The sequence below is a fragment of the Sarcophilus harrisii genome, chromosome 2 (assembly GCF_902635505.1).
Source record: "Sarcophilus harrisii chromosome 2, mSarHar1.11, whole genome shotgun sequence".
NCBI classification, from domain to species: domain Eukaryota; kingdom Metazoa; phylum Chordata; class Mammalia; order Dasyuromorphia; family Dasyuridae; genus Sarcophilus; species Sarcophilus harrisii.
Genome location: NC_045427.1, coordinates 163461936 through 163481204, shown reverse-complemented (window position 1 = coordinate 163481204; position 19269 = coordinate 163461936). Strand labels below are relative to the sequence as shown.

The window sequence follows — 19269 nt, the reverse complement described above, 5'->3', positions numbered from 1 at the left end:
AAAAAACTGGCTATAAATCTCAATCTAAATTTTCTTGCTTATTATAAGAGAAAAAACATATAATTCTAGCATTTCTATTACAATGTCACAAACTTTGTTTTGATGATGGAATTAATATCAAATAAAAAATTCTGACAGTAACATAATCAGTTTACTCAATTTCTTTATCCAAATATTTTTTCCCTAAACATATATTTCTTTGTGCATGAATTTCTTTGGGCAATGAAACTTTTATTTGAAATCTAATCAAGCTCTTTCTAGATATTATTGTTTAGCACCAATAACCTCTGATTTTCAAATGATAAAGTCTAGTTATTTTTTTTTAAAAAACCCTTTCAATTCATGAAAATACCCAAAGCGATATTGTAGCAGGTTGATGAGAAAAGCATACCTCTCTGGAACTCAGTTTCTTAAAGCTATAAAATAATTTCTACTAGGCCCGAATCTGTAGTGCTGTTATGTAGAAATAAATTAGCTAAAAAATAATTCCATGCATTTTATCCAAATAAAAAGATTGCACTAAGGGATTGGAGAAGGAGAATGCTGACTGAAAATTTTAGAAACTGTGAGGAAAGAAAAGGTAGTAATTAGCTTATGAGAACTGGGTTGAATAACTGGAGAGAAAAGATGAGTGCTCACATCATGAGAGATCAGAGGGATGATAGTAAAGTACACTGGACTCAGTAGACAGAATCAGGAGCTTGGTCAGGTACAAAACACTAGAACTTCTTAAGAAGGCAAAATGAAGACCACATCATAGGATCACATATCTAGATCTGCTGGGGACTTCAGAGAATGTCTAATCTAACCTTTGATTTTATAGGTAAAGAATTTGGGGCCTCAGAAGATTGTCACTTACCCAAAGCCACCTATATAATAAATGTCAGAGGCAGGAATTCATTTCAGGTCATCTGATTCCAGGGCCTCGGCTCCTTCTACAATGCCATCACACTCTCTTGTATTCCTGGCAGTTTGTTCTAGGGAGTTTGCCTGTTCCAAGTCCCAAACAAATGATTTTCACTCTATCTTTCATGTCTACTGTTAATTTCATACTTGTGATCTAACAGAAAAAATTTGTGAGGCTGCTCTTCCTCTTTCATCAGCAAAATTATCTCTAACATCTCTATGTGTTGGAGAAGCCCAAGTTTGGTTAGTGGGATAGCTCAAGTAAGTAAGCTGAGAGTAGCAAAAGCATGACATTCCTATTCCTGGCCCAGACCAAAGCAAGTTTTCCAGCAGAACTGTCTTCATAATTAGTATCGTTCAACCTTCTTAACCTTCTTGTGGGTAGAATCAGCAAATGGAGTGCTAGACCTCCGTTTTCCTGACTCAGGAAAACCTACGTTCAAATCCAACTTCAGATACTTTCTGTTATGCAAAATGGAGATAATAATAGCACCAATCCCCCAGAATTAATAATTATGAAATACTTTGGAAACCTTAAAACCCTATATAAATACTAGATATTATTATTCATATTATTACAACATTCCCTACTATATTAGATGCTTCCTCTACTTCTAACTTGGTGCTAAGAACACTCTAATGAGGTAATTTTTTTCTCTCTGCTTTGCCTGCAGCATTTGAAGTCCTTGCTTCTCTTTTTGCACAGGTTTGCCTCAGCTTCCAAAGGCATGTGGAATATAAATGAAAAAAAAGTCATTTCATATATTTCTTCAAGTCCAGGGGGAACAGAAAAAAAATTTAAAAAAACAACAAATAGTAATTCCCTGAATCTCATTGACAGTAAACACTTTTTTAAAAAGCTTAAGAAATCATTTTTGTACAAATCAAAAATGTTCAGAATATATGTCACCCAAAAGGCAACCAAAACATGAATAATAAATGAGAATGTGTCTGGGAACAGGATATCTAAGCCAACAACATCAAGAGAAAAGCAAATATAATTAACATAGGATAGAAACAAGCCTGAAGTGGCAGGGGTGGGTGTGAGGGGAAAGTATTTGGTGACTAGGCAAATTAAAAAGGTGATATTTTAGTTTTCAGATTTGTGTAGCCCATCAAACAAAGCCCCATCTTATTTAAGGTTTGTGAATTTCAGATATAATGATCCACAAGTTAGTAATCAAGAGAGAAACTGCTGTAGGATTTTATAATTTTCCCCAGGGAATCAATAAGTAGTTTATAACTCACCTTGCAAATTTTTGATGTAAAACAGATCTTGGAATTCACAAGAGACATGTTTTAATATTTTTTCACATTCATCATAAAAAGAGTAATTTGATATAATGGTAAAGTGGGAAATAATGCATGAAAAGAGCATGAGCTTTAGAGTCAAGTGAAACTAACTACAAATCTCTCTTCTACCTAGCACATACTACATGTGATTTTGGACAATTCACTTAATCCTTCTCTAAATCTCAGTTTCCTTATTCATAAAATGGGAGAATTTGAATAGAAGGTTTCTGAGGTATTTTATGCTCTTGAAATTCTTTTAAGTCCCAAGAAAGGCAGGGGAAAGACAATGGATAATGGACAATGGATTGATCCAGAAGTCATTATACCAAGGTTCAACTCAGCTCTGCCACTTACTAGCTTTGTAAGCCTCAATTTATTCATCTTTAAAATGGGAATAGAAATATTTGCTGTATTTATCTGAGGAAATGATTGTGATCAAAAACACTCTAAGAAATCCTAAATGTATAAAATTTTAAGCACTATAGAGATATGAACTACTTTTTTGCCATTATTCTAGATATTAATCCATCAATCTCACCATAAGCCCTCATGCAATTAACCTTAAAATTCCATAATTTGAAAAGGGAATAAGTAGAGTGTGCCTTCATTATCCAGATCTTTATCATATGCTTCATGCTTTTTCCCTGCCAAATATCACAAGCTAACTTCCTGCTGCTATGAAGTGCATTTTTGAGCTTATTCTTCCTCTCCACTACAACTTTATATATAATATGATAGAAGAAGATCATGTAAAAAATTAAGAGCTTACAAAAACATGGGCATGGAAGGGTAAATAAAAGATATATAAAAAGCAAACTCAAAAGAATCCTGGGAGGGATGAGCAGGGGCAACTTAGGAGATCAGGAAAGGATTCTTGTAGAAAGTTCAAAGTTTCTATACTGTATTTTGAATGAAGTTAAAAAGTTAGAGGAAGCTTGGTGATTTCTTGCTATCAGATAAAGTTCTAAGCCTAGAGTTAGGAAGAGGAGTCCAAATCTACCTCAAGCACCGACTAGCTGTGTGACCCCCAGCTGATCACCTACGCTGTTCTAACTTCAGCTTCCTGTTCTGTAGTACTGGGATCATAACAGTATCTCTCTTTCAGAGTTTCCATGAGGATCAAATGATACAACCTTATATAAAGTACTTAGCAAATCTTTAAGATCTTTATAAATAAAAACTATTACTCTTCGTGATGAAGAGAGAGAACATTGAACAATGGGCATAGTCTATACAGTAGATGGAATATCATGTATGGGGAGTATATAATAATAATTTTCATCATTATTATTAATATCTATCATTTATATAGGCTTATTATTGGAGCATTGTGATAAGTGTTCTACAAATATCACAGTTTTATCCTAATAACAACAAAAATGATGATGATGCTGTTATTGTTCAGTCATTTTAGTCATGTCGAATTCTTCATGACTGTACTTGTTTTTTTATTAGAAAAATAACTGAAGGAATTTGCTCTTTCCTTCTCCAGCTCATTTTACAGATGAATAATCTGAGGCAACCATAGTTAAGTGACTTGCCCAACCAAAGTCACGCAGCTAATAGATGACTGAGGTCAGATTTGAACTCAAAAAGAAAAGTCTTATTCCAGACCTAGCACTCAATCTACTGTACCATCTAGCTGCTTAATATTAATAACAATTATAATATTAATAATAACTAATATACATAGAGTTTATATTGTAAGCATGGCTCTTTGCTAAGTAATTTACAATTATTATTTCATTTGATAACCTAGAAGAGAGGTACTATTATCATCCCCATTTTACTGACTAAATCAGAATTACACATCTAGTTAAGTGTCTCATTCTAGACTTGAATTCATTTTAGTTCTATGATTTTTTAGGCCAGTACTCTATCCACTGTTACCTTGTATAGAAAGCCTTTACCCATTTGTTCCAAAGCTTTCCCTTCCTCAGTTATTTCCATTTGTTTTCTATATTTATTTTTATGTTGTTTCCCCCATTAGATTATAAGCTCTTTTAGGTCAGGGAATACCTTTTTGTATCCCAGGTGATTTTCACAAGATTTCATACAGACAAGTTACCTAGCACTGAAGAAGTTCTGCAGCCAAGTGCAGCAAAATGTTCTGAAGAAGGGACTGTTTCAGAGTATCTTGCAGAATAATTAGATTCTGGAAATCATTAAGTCCTGGGAAGCAGCCAGTAGGAAATTAGGAAGTGGATTCTTTGGGGGCTGCCTTCTGTGATAGAAGATCTGGGAAGAGGAACTTTCCAATGTCTACACTCTATCCTCTCTAAACAAAGGGAGGGGAAAAAACCAGGGCAAAGTGGGACTAAAAAGGTTTGCATTTTAGAGCTTACTTCTTCTTGCTGGTGAATTTCTGGAGGTAGTTAATTCCAGGAAAGTAGGCAGGATGGGGAATAATGATAATAGTAAATAATAGTGATTATTTCCCATCCTTTCTTCTTTCCTGGTGCCCTGGCCACCACTTCTCTATGTACACAGCTATCTCATTAGAATGGAAAACCTAAGAGGGCAAGGATTGTCTCTATTAGTTCCCTTTTGTTGTTCAGTCAAATAAGTTTTGTCATATTCTTCACATGACCCTACGTGATTTGCTGCAGTGATTTGCTATTTCCATTTCCAAATTCAATTTACAGACACGGAACCTGAAGCAAAAAGGGTTAAGTGATTTTCCCAGGATCACACAGTTAGAAAGTCTCTAAAGCTGGATTTGAACTCAGGCCTTCCTGACTCCAGACATGGCACTTTATCCACTGTGTCACTCAATTATTTTACTTTTCTAATTAATATGATTAATACCAAAACATTTTTCTTGCTTGCTTTTAATAATACCAAAGACTATACTGATTTCTATTTAAATCACCTCTGTGTTACTAAAGACATAATCTTTCCAGAAAGAGTACTTGAATTCTACTTCTTTGTCTGATATTAATTAGCTATATAACCTTGAGCTCCTTCTGTAATCTTTGAGTCCTGTTTCCTTATCTTAAAAAATGATTTTAGACTTGGATAATTTCTAAGGTCTCTGTTAACATGAAAGTTCTCTGATCCACTGATGCACTATAGAACCACAGAATCTAGAATGCAGGTTCAATCCCTACCATACAAAATTTTCTCTGAGAATCTGTTTTATCATCTGTAAAATGAGAAGCCTAAACTAGGTGAACCAAAAAGGCCTTTTATTTTGTTTTTGCATTGGTTATTCTTGTTTTATTTTTTTGACTGAAACATGGATGGAACTTTGAGTAAAATATATTTTTTCTCTGAGATTTATTACATTTAGAGATAATTCAGAGAAGTGACTAAAACGATAGCTAAAAAAATAAAAAATTGTCCTTTTTTGTTTTTTGTTTTTTGTTTGAAATTTTTAATCATGTAGGAGCTTATGACACCTGAGAAAGAAGAGATTCTGTTTACAATGAGAATTCCAAGAATGGAATTCCCATGGCCTAATAGTTTAATTTGCCTCCCCTGGAATTTCCTGACTCACTTCATGCATTTGTCAAGCTTAGGAGCTGAGGCAATACTTTTCATACATAGTAAAAACAGAGGCCAGACATGACCCTTGCCTCTATCTCAATGAAGAGCTTTTTCTCAGTATACTTAGCTTCACTTTAAATGAAATTCATCTTTACAGTCAAATACCATTACTTAGTACCCTATTCTAAATATTTATCTATATAAAGGTTTAGATATCTCCTTTTCTGTTACTACCCAAATTGTAGACTTTTCTATTTATCTTTTGCCTCCTACACTAAAGCTATAAGCTATATTTATAAGGGCTCTAGGTGGAGCACTGAGTTGAACTCAAGAAGTCAAGAAGTCAGAAAGATGCATTCCTGAGTTAAAATTTGACCTCAGACCTTTATTAACTGTGTAACCCTAAGACAGGTCACTTAACTCTGTTTGCCTCACTTTTCTCATCTGTAAAATGACCTGGAGAACTAAATGACATTCTACTCCAATATCGTTGCCAAGAACCTCAAATGGAGTCATGAAGAATCATATACAACTGAACAATGACAAAATATTTGTAATATTTGCAATGCTTTGCAAATTTCAGAAGTTGCAAAATTTTACTAAGAAGTTTGAATTTCCTGAGTTTTGATTTGGTTTTATATTAAATATAACTACAAGATTTCATGAATTTGACACCCATTATTTCTTTTCATAATGAATATTTTTGAGAATATGCTGTTGTCCTTAATACTTGAGGAGGATCTACATATGCTGTTTAAGGATCTGTAAATAGAACAAGAACTTTTTAAGCCTTTTTAAGACTCAATTTATACTAGCTAGATATACATATTTGGAAGAGAGAATAGACTTATTATTTAATAAACTACAACAATGTAAAGAGTGAGATTTAGGCTCCATGTAAGGGAAAAGTTTAACAAGGAGTTATGACTTAATGGAATGGGCTCCCAGACAGTAGATTCCTTTTTCGCTAAAAGTCTTTAACAAAACCACTTGATAGGTTTATTGTTAGAGAATTCTTGTTCAGGTACAGGTTGGACTAAATGGCCACTAAGGCCTCTACCCTCTATTAGTTGTGATTCTTTGAAGAGTCTATAATTACTTTAGTTGGGCGGGTTCAGCTTAACTGTTTCTAACTATCCTAGAGAGCCCTTCATTAGCATGAGCTCTTTATAACAGGTAATACATTTTTCTTTCTATTAAAAAATGCTTGGAATTTCTATTACATCTATTCCATTTGCTTTGTATTTATTTTTCATTGGATAGAGTGATAATAAAACAAAAAGCAAAAAACTTATTTATCTAAAAGTCAATAAGAGCTGTTTAATGAAAAAAACCTCTCCAGTCACCCAGCTTGTATTAAACACCTGTGATATGCCAGGCACTGTATTAAGTGCTGAGGTTAACCTCTCCACCCACCCCTCAAAAAGAAAGACAGTTCCTGCTTTCAATGAGGATGACAATATGCAAATAACGATATTCAATATAAAAGCAAGATGTATTCATAAATATAGATAGAAATATATAACAAATTGAAGATAATCTCAATGGAAAGATCTTCAAGTTTAAGAAGTACTTAAGGGAAACTAGAAAGGAAAGATGATGAAATATATTCAAACTTTGAATATCAGGATTTTTTAAAATGTTATATATAATTTCAGTGATATATTTGGAATTATTGAATATTAGGGCTTAAAAGAAATCTTAAAAATCATCTAATCCAACTCCATCATTTAAAGAAGAGAAAGTAGTTAGTGCTCACTTTCTCTCCAGTTGATTAACTTTATATATTTTTGTATTTATTTATCTTTACACATGAATTTGGAGTGAGAGAACCCAGTCATATTCCACCAATGTCATTTAGTACCCATTTGACTAAATTTGAAAGTCATTTGACCACCTAAGACATTAGTTTCTTCATCTATAGCATGATGGGGTTGGAGTAAGTAACTTTTGAGGTCCCTTCCTAAGTTATTACTTTATGATAATCTTGAGAGCAGGTTCCATGTCTCATTTTTGTCTTTGTCTTCAGAAGACCCAGAAGAATGTCATATACATATAAATGTTTTAAAATGCACAATGTCTAGCACATAGTAAACACTTAATGATATTTAGTGATGGTGTTAAATTCATTTATTTTGTTGTTCAATCATTTTAAAAGTGTCCAATTCTATGGCACTCTATTTGGTGTTTTCTTAGCAAAGATATTAGAATGGCTTGCCATTTCCTTCTCCAGCTCATTTTTATAGATGAGAAAACTGAGGCAAACAGAGCTAAGTGATTTGCTCAAGGTCACATAGCTAGTAAATGTCTAAGGCCAGATTTAAACTCAAGAATAGTCTTCCTAACTCGAGGCCTGGAACTCTATTCACTGTTTCATCTACTTGCCCTGAGACCAAATGATATGAAGTGACTGATACAAGATCAAAAAGTTAGTTAATTAGAAACTTAGAAGAAGGATCCAGGCTTCTAGACTTTCAGTTCTGTGTTCTTTCTATTACAATATTTGATACTATAATGTTATTTTAATTAGTTCTGTTAAGGGATAGTATTGTAATATTATCCATATACTGTGAGATCTTAGGGGGAAAGTTGACATTTATATTGACCAAGTTTTTATTACAAGAAAAATAATTATAATCACTTTAAATTTCAGTTAATCAAATTATTTACATCTGATAAGAATTTTATCCAGTATATTCCTTTCTTTTCTACTTTTTTTTCTTTTAAAAAAAATCCCCCATGGTAATTAAACACTCAGATATATATGACTGTGGTACTGAGGTTTTGAAAGGAAACATGAAAAGCCAGAACTTCAAAGACTGTGTAGCTGTGGGAAATTTTTAATAATAAATGGACAGATAGGAAGTGCCTGAAAATTAAATATTTGAGGGGAAAAAAAGAGTAGCTGCTTTTTAAAATTTTAACCTTTGCTTCCTCTCCTCTCCTTTTAGGGGAAAGAAGGATAAGCAACTTCATAAATTAGAAATTAAATTTTCTTCAGAGATATTTACTTTTTAAAAGTACCTTGCTCTTCTCAAAAATGTCAAATTCTTTTCAAGAAATGAATGATTTTTAACAAAAGCCAATTGTTTATGGGGTGTCATGTTGGATCATGGTTTTAGTATTGCACAAAAATTGAGAAACACTTTTTAAAAATAGAGACTGAAAAGAAAAAATGTTTTGGAGGTATGATAAACATTTAGAACTTTGGCTTTTTTCCTGTTTCCCATAATTAACCTTCTTCAGAAATTCTGAGAATGTAATAGATTCAAACTAGGTTTTCAGTCTTTTATGGAGTGAAAAACCAAAGTATAATATACCAGAGAAAATTCTCACTGTTACTATTCCCCTTCCTCCTCCTACCTCACACATAAAATTTAGTTTTTAACATAATACAGTTGACCATGGAGATGAAAATAAACAAGGATTTTTTTTTAAAGAAAGGCCAAGAATGTTGTTTTTCTTATTGTTTTGTTGTTTCTAAAAGATTAAACATTATTAACAAAGGAATTAGAGATGAATAATAAAGAGAAAATAATTGAAACACTTTTTATTTTCTAGAGGCCAGTGAATTTATATACTAGTATAAATTAAATTATGTTTGCTGTGGGTTTTTTCTGGTTTATTGATATACTCTACTGGAGAACCGTGTTCATTATTATATAATATATACATATATATAATATGCATATATTATTATATATAATCATCATTATATAGCTATCTATCTTTTTAAAAATACTTTCCCCATAGAGAAATAACATCATCATAATAATAGCTTACACAAATATAGTGTTTAAGGTTTGTAATATATTTTCTATTCAGTCACTAATTAATGCAAATAACGTTTTAAGGTCCTTGAGTGTATGCTGTCTGCTAAGTCATAATCAAAAGCAAGTTTGTTTAATCTTTTAATACAATTTTATGTCTTCTTTAGGTTAGTGAATAATTGTTTACTTTGTGCAAAATGCTATATATATTTTTATTAATCCTTTCTCCACTCCCCACTCCTCACAGTAAGCCAATAATCAATAAATATTTACCTCCCTAGTGTGCTAACTCTACTCTTCTGTGCCAGTTGCTATGATAAGTGCTGGGATAGAGAAAAGCAAAAATATAATTTCTGTGCTTAAGGTGCTTACATTCTAATAGAGGCAACATGGGAAGTATTTTCAGAGGGAGACAAAGAATGGAAAAGACCTAATTGTGGTCTTACTGTGTAGGATTTTTTTTTCCTGCTCTCTCTTATCTTGAGGCAAGTTATTCATCAATTAAAGCCACATTAAATTTTTGTTGTTTAGCAACATAGTCTTGGAAATAATGTCATTTCACTATAATTAAATATCTTAGAAAATCTATATTATAATTGCTAAGTAAAACAGTGACCTCATCTGAAAGTGCATCTAACATTTCACATTTGTAGCATTGAATGTACTTTTCTATTAAAAAAAAAAAAAGTATTTTCTCTCCTTCCAACATCCTACTCCATTGTGGGAAAATGGAGAAAAACAAGTTTGTTGTAACAAATATTTATGGTCAAGCAAAATTAATTTTCCCAGTGATATAAAATATACATTGTATATAAGATCTGTGTGTATGTGTATGTATATATATATGTATATATATACACATTCATTTATATGTTATATGTTAAGAAGATACATAATATGAATATGTATCTTTATAATGTATATGTCTTATTTATGGAATGTTACTACTTCTCTCGGATCTTTCCTTTTAGATCTTTTAGAGCTAGACTTCAATCTTAGATCATGTCCCACCAAGTTTTGATGAAGCCTTCTCACATTAAGATTTCTAATTCACATTTACTATTATATAATTTATGTACTTGTGTATAGTTGTCTGAAATCATAGATTTTAAATTGGGTGAGCTCTTCATAATTTTTTTTCATTTTCTCTATATTCATAAATTATCTCTATGATACCTTGATGGATACATGAAGGTAGTTTTCTCTCTTCCCTTTCTTTTTTAGTTTAAAGCCCTTTTGATTCAGTTAGCAAGACTTCAGACAAATATATTTTTAATTTATATTAAATACCTTGAACTTGATGTCCCATGGACATCTTAAAATCAACGTATTATCTCTCCCAACACTCTTCTTTTCTATTACTATCAAAGATATGTCTCTGATATCACTAGCCCCTTCTCTTCTCTAACAACCCCTACTGCCCCAGTGTAGTCCCTCATCACCTCATACCTGGACTACTGAAATAGCTTTTTGGTTGTTCTCTGCCTTAAATTTTTCTATTCTACTATATCCTCTACTCAATTAGCAAATTGATCTCCCTAAAATGTAGGTTTGCCATTTCAAATGGCCACTGTCATTCAATAAACTTCAGTGTTTTCTTATTAAATCCAGGATCAGTCCTCCAGTATTTTATATTTATAAAATTCTTACCCAGTTGAAGACCTCCATAACATGACTCCCTCCTACCTTTCTAATCTTCTTACACCTTACCACAACCTCCACATATAGAATCTAATGACATTGGCCTATTTTGCTGTTTCTATTATGTGCTTGGCATACATTAAATACTTTAAAATGTTTATTATTTGGCTGATTACCAAAGACATTCCATCTCCCAACTTTGGGCATTATCACTAATGGTCCCCCATTCTTAAATCCCCCCTCCTAATTTTTTTTCTCCTAATGTCCTTAGCTTCCTTTAAGTCCCAGTTAACATCCTGCCTTTTACAAACAAAACAAACAAAAACTTTTTTGATCACACCCCTCTGCTTAATAATAGTATCTTTCCTCTATTTATTATCTCCAGTTTATGGTTGATCTTACTGCTTTGAGTTTCTCCATACTATAGTTCATTCTCTAGTCTATTGTTGAATTGATCCTCCTGAAGCATAAAGCTGACCATGTCATCCCCCCATTTAGTCAATTCCAAGATTGCATATAAATTCCTCAAAGCCTTTATAACTTTTCCAGTCTTCTTACACTTTATCTTTTCATGGCTAAAATGTTCTCCTTCATATCTCTCCCTTATGCATCTCTGAACTTTTTGACTTGCTGAAAGTCCCAGCAAAAATCTTTCCTTCTGCCAGAAATTTTTCCTAGCTTCCCTTTAATAATAGTGTCTTCCCCCTTTTGATTATCTCCAGTTTATCCTGTAATTTTTTTGTTTGTGTACAGCTGTTCTCATATTGTCTCTCCCTTTAGCTATAAGCTCCCAGAGAATAGGGACTGTATTTTGCTTTTCTTTCTATCCTCACTATATAGTATAGTGTCTGGCATATAGTAGGTGCTCAATAAATGCTTGTTCACTTAATAGTAAAAGAATTACCAGACAATAAGGAACTGAATTTGGTAATTGTCAAGTACTAAAGCAGTATCCTTTATACTGTTTTTCACTGAACTGATAGAAACCGTAATTCCCTAAGTTCTCCTTAGCCAGTGAGTACCAAGGCACTAGAAATCTTGCCTCCAAAACCCTGTCTAGGACCAAAGTTTAGACAACTGCTCACTGATAGCAATTTGTCTAAAAACTGGGCCTCAGACATTTAATTCTACCAATAGCAAGTATGCTACACTTGAAGATATCTTCTGACTTCATTATCCCCGAGGATCTTGAGATGAGGCAAAAGAACTGGAGCTAAATCTGAATTTAGTAAGACTCTTGGGCAGTTGGTTTACTGTACATTCTTACAAATCAGTAGTTCTCATCTAATCTCCCTGTGAGCTTAGCTCTACCTTTCCTGGTGGTTGACAGAAAGAACAAATTGAACTTCTCTATCATCGAAGAAGCTCTGAAGAGAGGAAATCTACGCAACTTTCCTATCCTATGACTACTACACTATTACTATCTCCTTCCCAATTTCTGATTCACACTTTACACTCACTGAATATCAGCCTCCATGTAGTCATATCTGTTATTTCCATTCCAACCTTGATCTTTCAGAGTTCTTCTGTTGCTCTATTCTTATTATATCACTACTCTCCTTCATCATAGACTTATTTCTTTCACAAGCTTTTTATATTCTTATATTTATGGAAACTAGACCCCTCCAAAAGGCATATCATCCCTACTCATGCCTTCTAGTAGTAAGCAGGCCTTCTGTCATGTACCTTAAAATGGTGGGTCAAGAAAAGACAAGTTCCTTGTTCTTAACTCTAAATGTATGTCAACAACACTCATTAATTTCTTTTCCTTAAAGTTCTTTCAATTAATTTATATCATTTTATTCATGTTATTTGCAGTCATCTACTGGCCTTTTGGTTATTCTCTATCAGTGTCCATTTTATATGTTCTCCCTCTACCTCAATTGCTACACACACACGCACACACACACACACACACACACACACACACACACACATTTATGCAATAAACACACACATATGCATGTACATATAATATATTGATTCTGGCTTCCCTATTCATCTACCTTTAAACTACTGATACCTACATCTTTATTTCAGGAATAAACTTGATCTTACCATCATGTATAAATTGTATATTATATACATTAGCTAGAACCATGAAATTTCTCTTTCAGATTATAATTTCTATTCTTTTTCCTGTCTTCCCTCTGATTTACTATTCCCCAACCTATTCAGCATTACTATGACTGATTAATCCATCCTTCTCTGCTTTTTTGCTCTGTCTTTCCAATTCTGGCCTCTCTTCCCTTTACAATCTAATTGTAATCAGTTCAATAACAGTCTCCCTATTGATGACCGTCTTCCATCTTTGTCTTTGCACTACTTGCTTATTAAAATTTATTTCCACTTGGGGTTAACTCCACTTGTACAGTTTTCCTATTCTCTTCAATTCCAAATTAAGTCAAGAAGCATTTCTTAAGTGCATATTATTGCCAGACATTTATTGCTAAGAACTGAGAATAAAATACAAATAGAAAGATAGTCCCTGTTCACAAGAAGATTGCATTCTAATGGTAGAAGACAACACATAAAAGGAGGCTAAAAGGAGATGGGGGAAGAATGAACATAATACAGGATCAATATAAAGAAAGTCCCCTCTTACATCCTTCCTTCCTTTTGCAGCCAAATACCTAGAAAAAGGTCATCTAGAAGTTGGCCTGTTGCTTAAGTGAATACCATAAACATTTTCACATTCATTTGTCAATTCTGAAGTTCTAATCTGGTCTCTGAATGTAGTCTTCCCACAAGTTTACCCATACTCCATTTCATCCTCCACTCAGTTAACAAAGTGATGTGACATTTAAAAAGTTCAAGAGACATTGTTTCTGGGTAATTAATCATTTTGTCAATAAAGCTAGCATTTTATTAGTAAAAGGGTCGATGACATTCTTGAATGCCAAAGACCCCTCAAGGCAGTGGGCTCACAGTTTATATACCCTTAGAAGGATGGGTATTCCAGAGGCTGGCAGTGTGATTGGTTAACAAGCACTGTGAGTGAATGAATATTAAAATAAGGAGCTAGAGGAATATAACTAATGCCATTTTCTTATAAATTGCCTAGCTTTGGACAATCTAATAAAAAAAAAATTAGCCTCACCTAGACTTGGTACAATGGGCTTCCCCAGCTTAGATCAAATTCCCTGTAAGGTTGAGTAGGGTCTGATCACTATTCAGGAGAATGTTCATTTAACCTTAGGCAAACCTAAGTTTGCCAATGAGACTGTAGAAAAATGTAGAACTCTGGATCTTCCCAAATCATTGGTTATTAATAATTATTTCTTTCAGTGATCTTAAACTCTAATGCTTTCTATTAACTCCCAGCATCATATATAAAATACTCTAGCTTTCACTTCTTCATAAGCTGTCTTCTTACATGATCCACTGATACTTCTCCTCACTGGAGGCCATTCCATACATGCCTCTCAACCTGATACATTGTTAAGAATTCTCTTCCTCTTGGTGCCCAGTCCTGGTTGCCTTCAGATCTCAGCTAAAATGCTACTTTCCACAAGAATTCTTTTGTGATCCTCATTATGAATGCCTTAGCTCTGAGATTATTTCCAGTTTATTAAATACATACACATGTGTCTTATTTGTACATTGCTGTTAGTAGTTCAATTGTGTCTCACTCTTCATAATCCCATGAACCATAGCATACAATACCCATCCATAGGGTTTTCTTTGCAAAGATACAAGAATGGGGGCAGCTAGATAACAAAGGAAGGAAGGAAGGAAGGAAAGAAGGAAGGAAGGAAGGAAGGAACAAACGAACGAAGGAAGGAAGGAAGGAACAAATGAACGAAGGAAGGAAGGAAGGAATTTTTTAATTATTGATTTAGTCATCTATCAATTATTGTCATCATCAATATTGTCATCATCAAAAGTCATCATCAAATATTGATTTAGCTTATCTATCATCTTTGTGTCACATCAAATTTTGTAAGTATGACATATATGTCTTTATTCAATTTGTGCATGAAAATGTTAAATAGTATAGAATCAAATTCTTCTTTTCCAAGAGGAAAGATACAAGATAGGAGTAGACACAAGGCAGAGAAAAGGTTTGTCCTCTAATAGAAAAAACAGTATGGACAACTATCAGATTGAGGAGGGAGAGAACATGCATTTATTATGCATCAACTACATACCAGGTAGTGTGCTAAGTACTAGGCCACTTAGGTGATACAATGGATAGAGTGCTGGACATGGAGTTACAAAGACCACAAAGACATAAAAGGAGTTCACATCTTGCCTTAAGAGACTTATTAGTTGTATGATCCTGAGTAAATCTCTTAACTAATCCAGCATCTTTGTGAAAAAAACAACAACCAAATGGGATCATAAAGAGTCAGAAACTATTCAACAAAAAGCTAGACAATTATTATTTCATTTGAGACTCACAACTGTTATTTTACAACTTAGGAAAATGAGGTGACAGCAGGTGCAAAATGACTGACTCACACACACTCTCTCTCTCTCTCTCTCTTTCTCTCTCTCTCTCTCTCTCTTTCTCTCTCTCACATTGGTGAGGCAATTGGGGTTAAGTGTCTTGTCCAAGGTCACACAGCTAGGAAATGTTAAATGTCTGAGGCTAGATTTGAACTTAGGACTTACTGACTTTAAGGATCATAGTCTCCCCATTGAATCATCTACTTACTTCTAAGTGACTTTTTCAAGACACAGAAATTAAGTTTCTGAGACTGTGTTTGAATTCAGATTTCTTTATTTTAGGCCCAGATTTCTATCCATTGTGCTCTCTAATTACCATATGTCTAGAAAAAACCAAATTTCAGACAATTAATCAACGTGGTATTGCTAAAACATAAGAAAGTCTAAGAATATAGATTAAATTGCTTAATAACAACAATACTAATAAATTATTCACTATCACACAAGATATACTGAAAGTCTTAGTATGTATTTATACTACTACTTGTTGTTGATATGCCATTTCAGTCTTGTTCAAATTCTCTATGACCCCATTTGAAGTTTTCTGGGTAAATATACTAGAGTAATTTGCCATTTCCTTCTCCAGGTCATATTACAGATGAGAAAGCTAAGGCAAAGAGAGGAAACTTCCATTAAGTGATTTCCCCAGGATCACACAGCTTGTAAATATCTGAAGTTGGATTTGAACTTAAGTCCTCCTAACTTCAGGCTTGGTGTTCTATCCACTGTGCCTTCTAGCTGCACCCTAAATTTTATACTAGTAAAACTTAAAAATGCACTATATAGTTGAAGAACTATATAGTTCTTCAAGGTTTACAAAGTATCTTCCTCATGGCCATGTAAGATATCATTTAAGTATAATCTTCATTTTAAAAATGAGAACTCTGAGACTCAGAAAGTTTAACATGTGTGCTAATAATTACAGTTAGTAATTATTAGAATTCAAAATATAATAAAATAGATTCCTTATACTTTTGTCATGTTTCTTTAATAAATTCCATCAAAAAGTAAATTACATTTTCTGAATCCTTTAATTTTGAATGTCATTATAATCAATTTTCTTTTGAGTCTGAGTGTTCCTACTGTTCCAAGGCTAACTTAATATTTGTGTATAATTTAAGTAACTTCACAGTTGAATGAATCAGGTTTTATAATAATGGTTATTTAGTGTGGCTCTTTCCTCATAATTTAATAAGCGTCCATTTCTCTGACCAATTTTATTTTCATATAATAGAGCTGAGAATTTAGTTTTACAAACTGTTGATTTGTTATCACATTCCCTATATAAATGATTGTAGTGAATAAAATATCAGCTACACATAAGTAGTCAATAAATATTTATTAAGAGATTGATACTTCAAAAGACACTCAGAAAGGAATGTAATGTTCTGGAATGGGAATGACTTTCATTTTAAAGTACAAATGAGAATGTGAACTGGCAACTGTTACCTTCTGCCCTTTTTATTTTCTATCTAATTTTCAAGTAACTCTAATGTGACTATGGCCAAAATTAATAGTTGCTATCATTTATTTTCCTTGGTTTCCATGGTGATATAACAATAACAACAAAGAAAACATAATAAAAACTAGCTTAAATACTTTAAGGTTTACAAAGCAATTTACATATCTTAACTCATTGGATTCTTACAACAGCCCTGTGAAATAGGTGTCGTTATTATCCTATTTTACAGATTAAAGGAACTGAGGCACAGAAAGGTTAAATGACTTTGTCCAGTCATACACCTAGTAAGTGTTTAAGGCAATATTTGAACTCTGTTTTCTCAGAATCCAAGAGAGGTGCCTATCCACTTAGATTACAGTGCTCTGGTTTATTCTTTGGCACCCAAGGTATACTTCCTCTAAGTTCCAGTCACTTCATTCATTATCTTGGCTTCTAAAGTTAGGTATATGCCAACAAATATTCATAACTTATTATTGTTAATTGTATGGCTTGTTTTGAAATATCAATCTCTTGACTTTGGTGTGGAGAGGAAATTTTTTTTATTCATAATAACTGAAAATTTCAATTTGTCATTTTCTTTCACAGCTTATTCAGAAATTGACAGATGTTGCAGAAGAATGCCAGAACAATCAGTTAAAGAAACTGAAAGAAATCTGTGAGAAGTAAGAAGAAATTCTCATTATAAGATTTGAAGATGTATATATAAACATTCAGTAAAAACCTTTTATTCATTTGACTTTTTTTTCTTCATTGCACCTTTTACTTTTAGAGAAAAGAAAGAATTGAAGAAGAAAATGGATAAAAAAAGACAGGAGAAGATAACAGAAGCAAAATCGAAAGACAAGAGCCAAATGGAAGAGTATGTAAAATCCCAGCAAAAACACCCTTGGAGAGGTTGGGGAGTAGAGAAACTTCTGGATCTGCTACCTTCTAATTGACTTTCACATAAATTCCAGTTCAGTTTTTTAAGGTTTTCCTAAGTAAGAGTACATATTTAAAAAGAATTCTTTATCTGCATATGGCCACCACAAAAAAAAAAAAAAAAAAAAAAAAGCATTTAGATAAGAAAAGGGGAATCTATTTCTGATAGTTAATGACTGTTCAAATAAAGAAGCTGGAACCATCCTCTACAAATAAGGCTAAATACCTGGGCCTTATTCATTTTTCATGGAAATGCCTCAGGATAGAATTTGACCCTCACTTCTTAAAACCAAGAATCAGCTAAAGATCCAACAAGCATTTGTTCTATCTGTTAATAATATAAACATCTCTAGTAATTCATTATTACATGCATAATATCCAAAAGGCATTTAAAAGTTTATACAACCAATTTTGAGACTAAATCAATTTTAAAGTTCATAGGCTATAGCTGTACTTGCCTAATAATCCACTAATTATTTGGTTCTAGGGAGAAGACTGAAATGATCCGGTCATACATCCAAGAAGTGGTGCAGTACATAAAGAGAGTATGTCAACCATTTTATTCCTTTTTGAAAGCACAAAATGTTCCAGTTTCTAAAGGAACTATAGTTCCTCAATAATAAATAGCTAATAGAATTTATTAAACCCCTACAGTGCTAAGAAATGAGTATATAAATTATAGGGGAGGGAGGTGGGAAAGGAAAAGTTCCTGCCTTCATGAAGCTCACAATCCAGTGAAAGAAAAACAAAATGCGAAAAGCTGAAATGGTGTGGGGAGAAAGAGGAGGAGGAGGATATCAGGGAAAACCCTTAAATAGAGGTTTGGAGTTCTTGGCCCCACTGTCCAGTCAGAGAGGCAGAGACTATTGATGAGGTGAAGTACTAGGACTGATGACATTGTCCCAGCAGTAAGCTTTCTGGAGCATATAATAGAAGTCAGTCAGAGGGGTCCTAAAGTAGATCAGCCAAGTGAGAAGTGTCAGAGCTGATCTCTCCTTAAAATGAGGTTTAGAGTTCATAGTGCCACCCTCCAATCAGAGGAATAGTTATTTCCACATACTTCAGCACAGAGAAGAAAAGCCAACATGTATAGCTCTTTAAAGCTGGCAAAGCATTACTTATGCTCTCTTATCTGATCCCTAAAACAATCCTGTAAGGTAGGTGCCTTAAATTACAAATGAAGATTATTTGAAAAATCACCCTCATTTTACAGATAAGGAACCTGAAACTGAAAGAAACCTGAATTATGAAGTTAGTAATACCAAGTATAAATAAATGAATGAATGAATAAAAATAAATAAATGAATAAATAACCAAATAACAAATAAATGAAGA

The 19269-nt window shown here is 33.2% G+C and overlaps 1 protein-coding gene across 3 annotated transcripts in view; it reads left to right on the top strand.

The window, feature by feature from the left end:
* PLCB1 (phospholipase C beta 1) overlaps positions 1 to 19269 on the top strand; it is an 831921-nt gene that overhangs the window by 721961 nt on the left and 90691 nt on the right. For all 3 annotated transcript variants that reach the window (XM_031951118.1, XM_031951120.1, XM_031951119.1), the window contains 3 exons: positions 17599 to 17675; positions 17783 to 17872; positions 18422 to 18479. In XM_031951118.1, coding sequence (XP_031806978.1) covers positions 17599 to 17675; positions 17783 to 17872; positions 18422 to 18479 — 225 coding nt within the window. The remainder of the gene's footprint in view (positions 1 to 17598; positions 17676 to 17782; positions 17873 to 18421; positions 18480 to 19269) is intronic.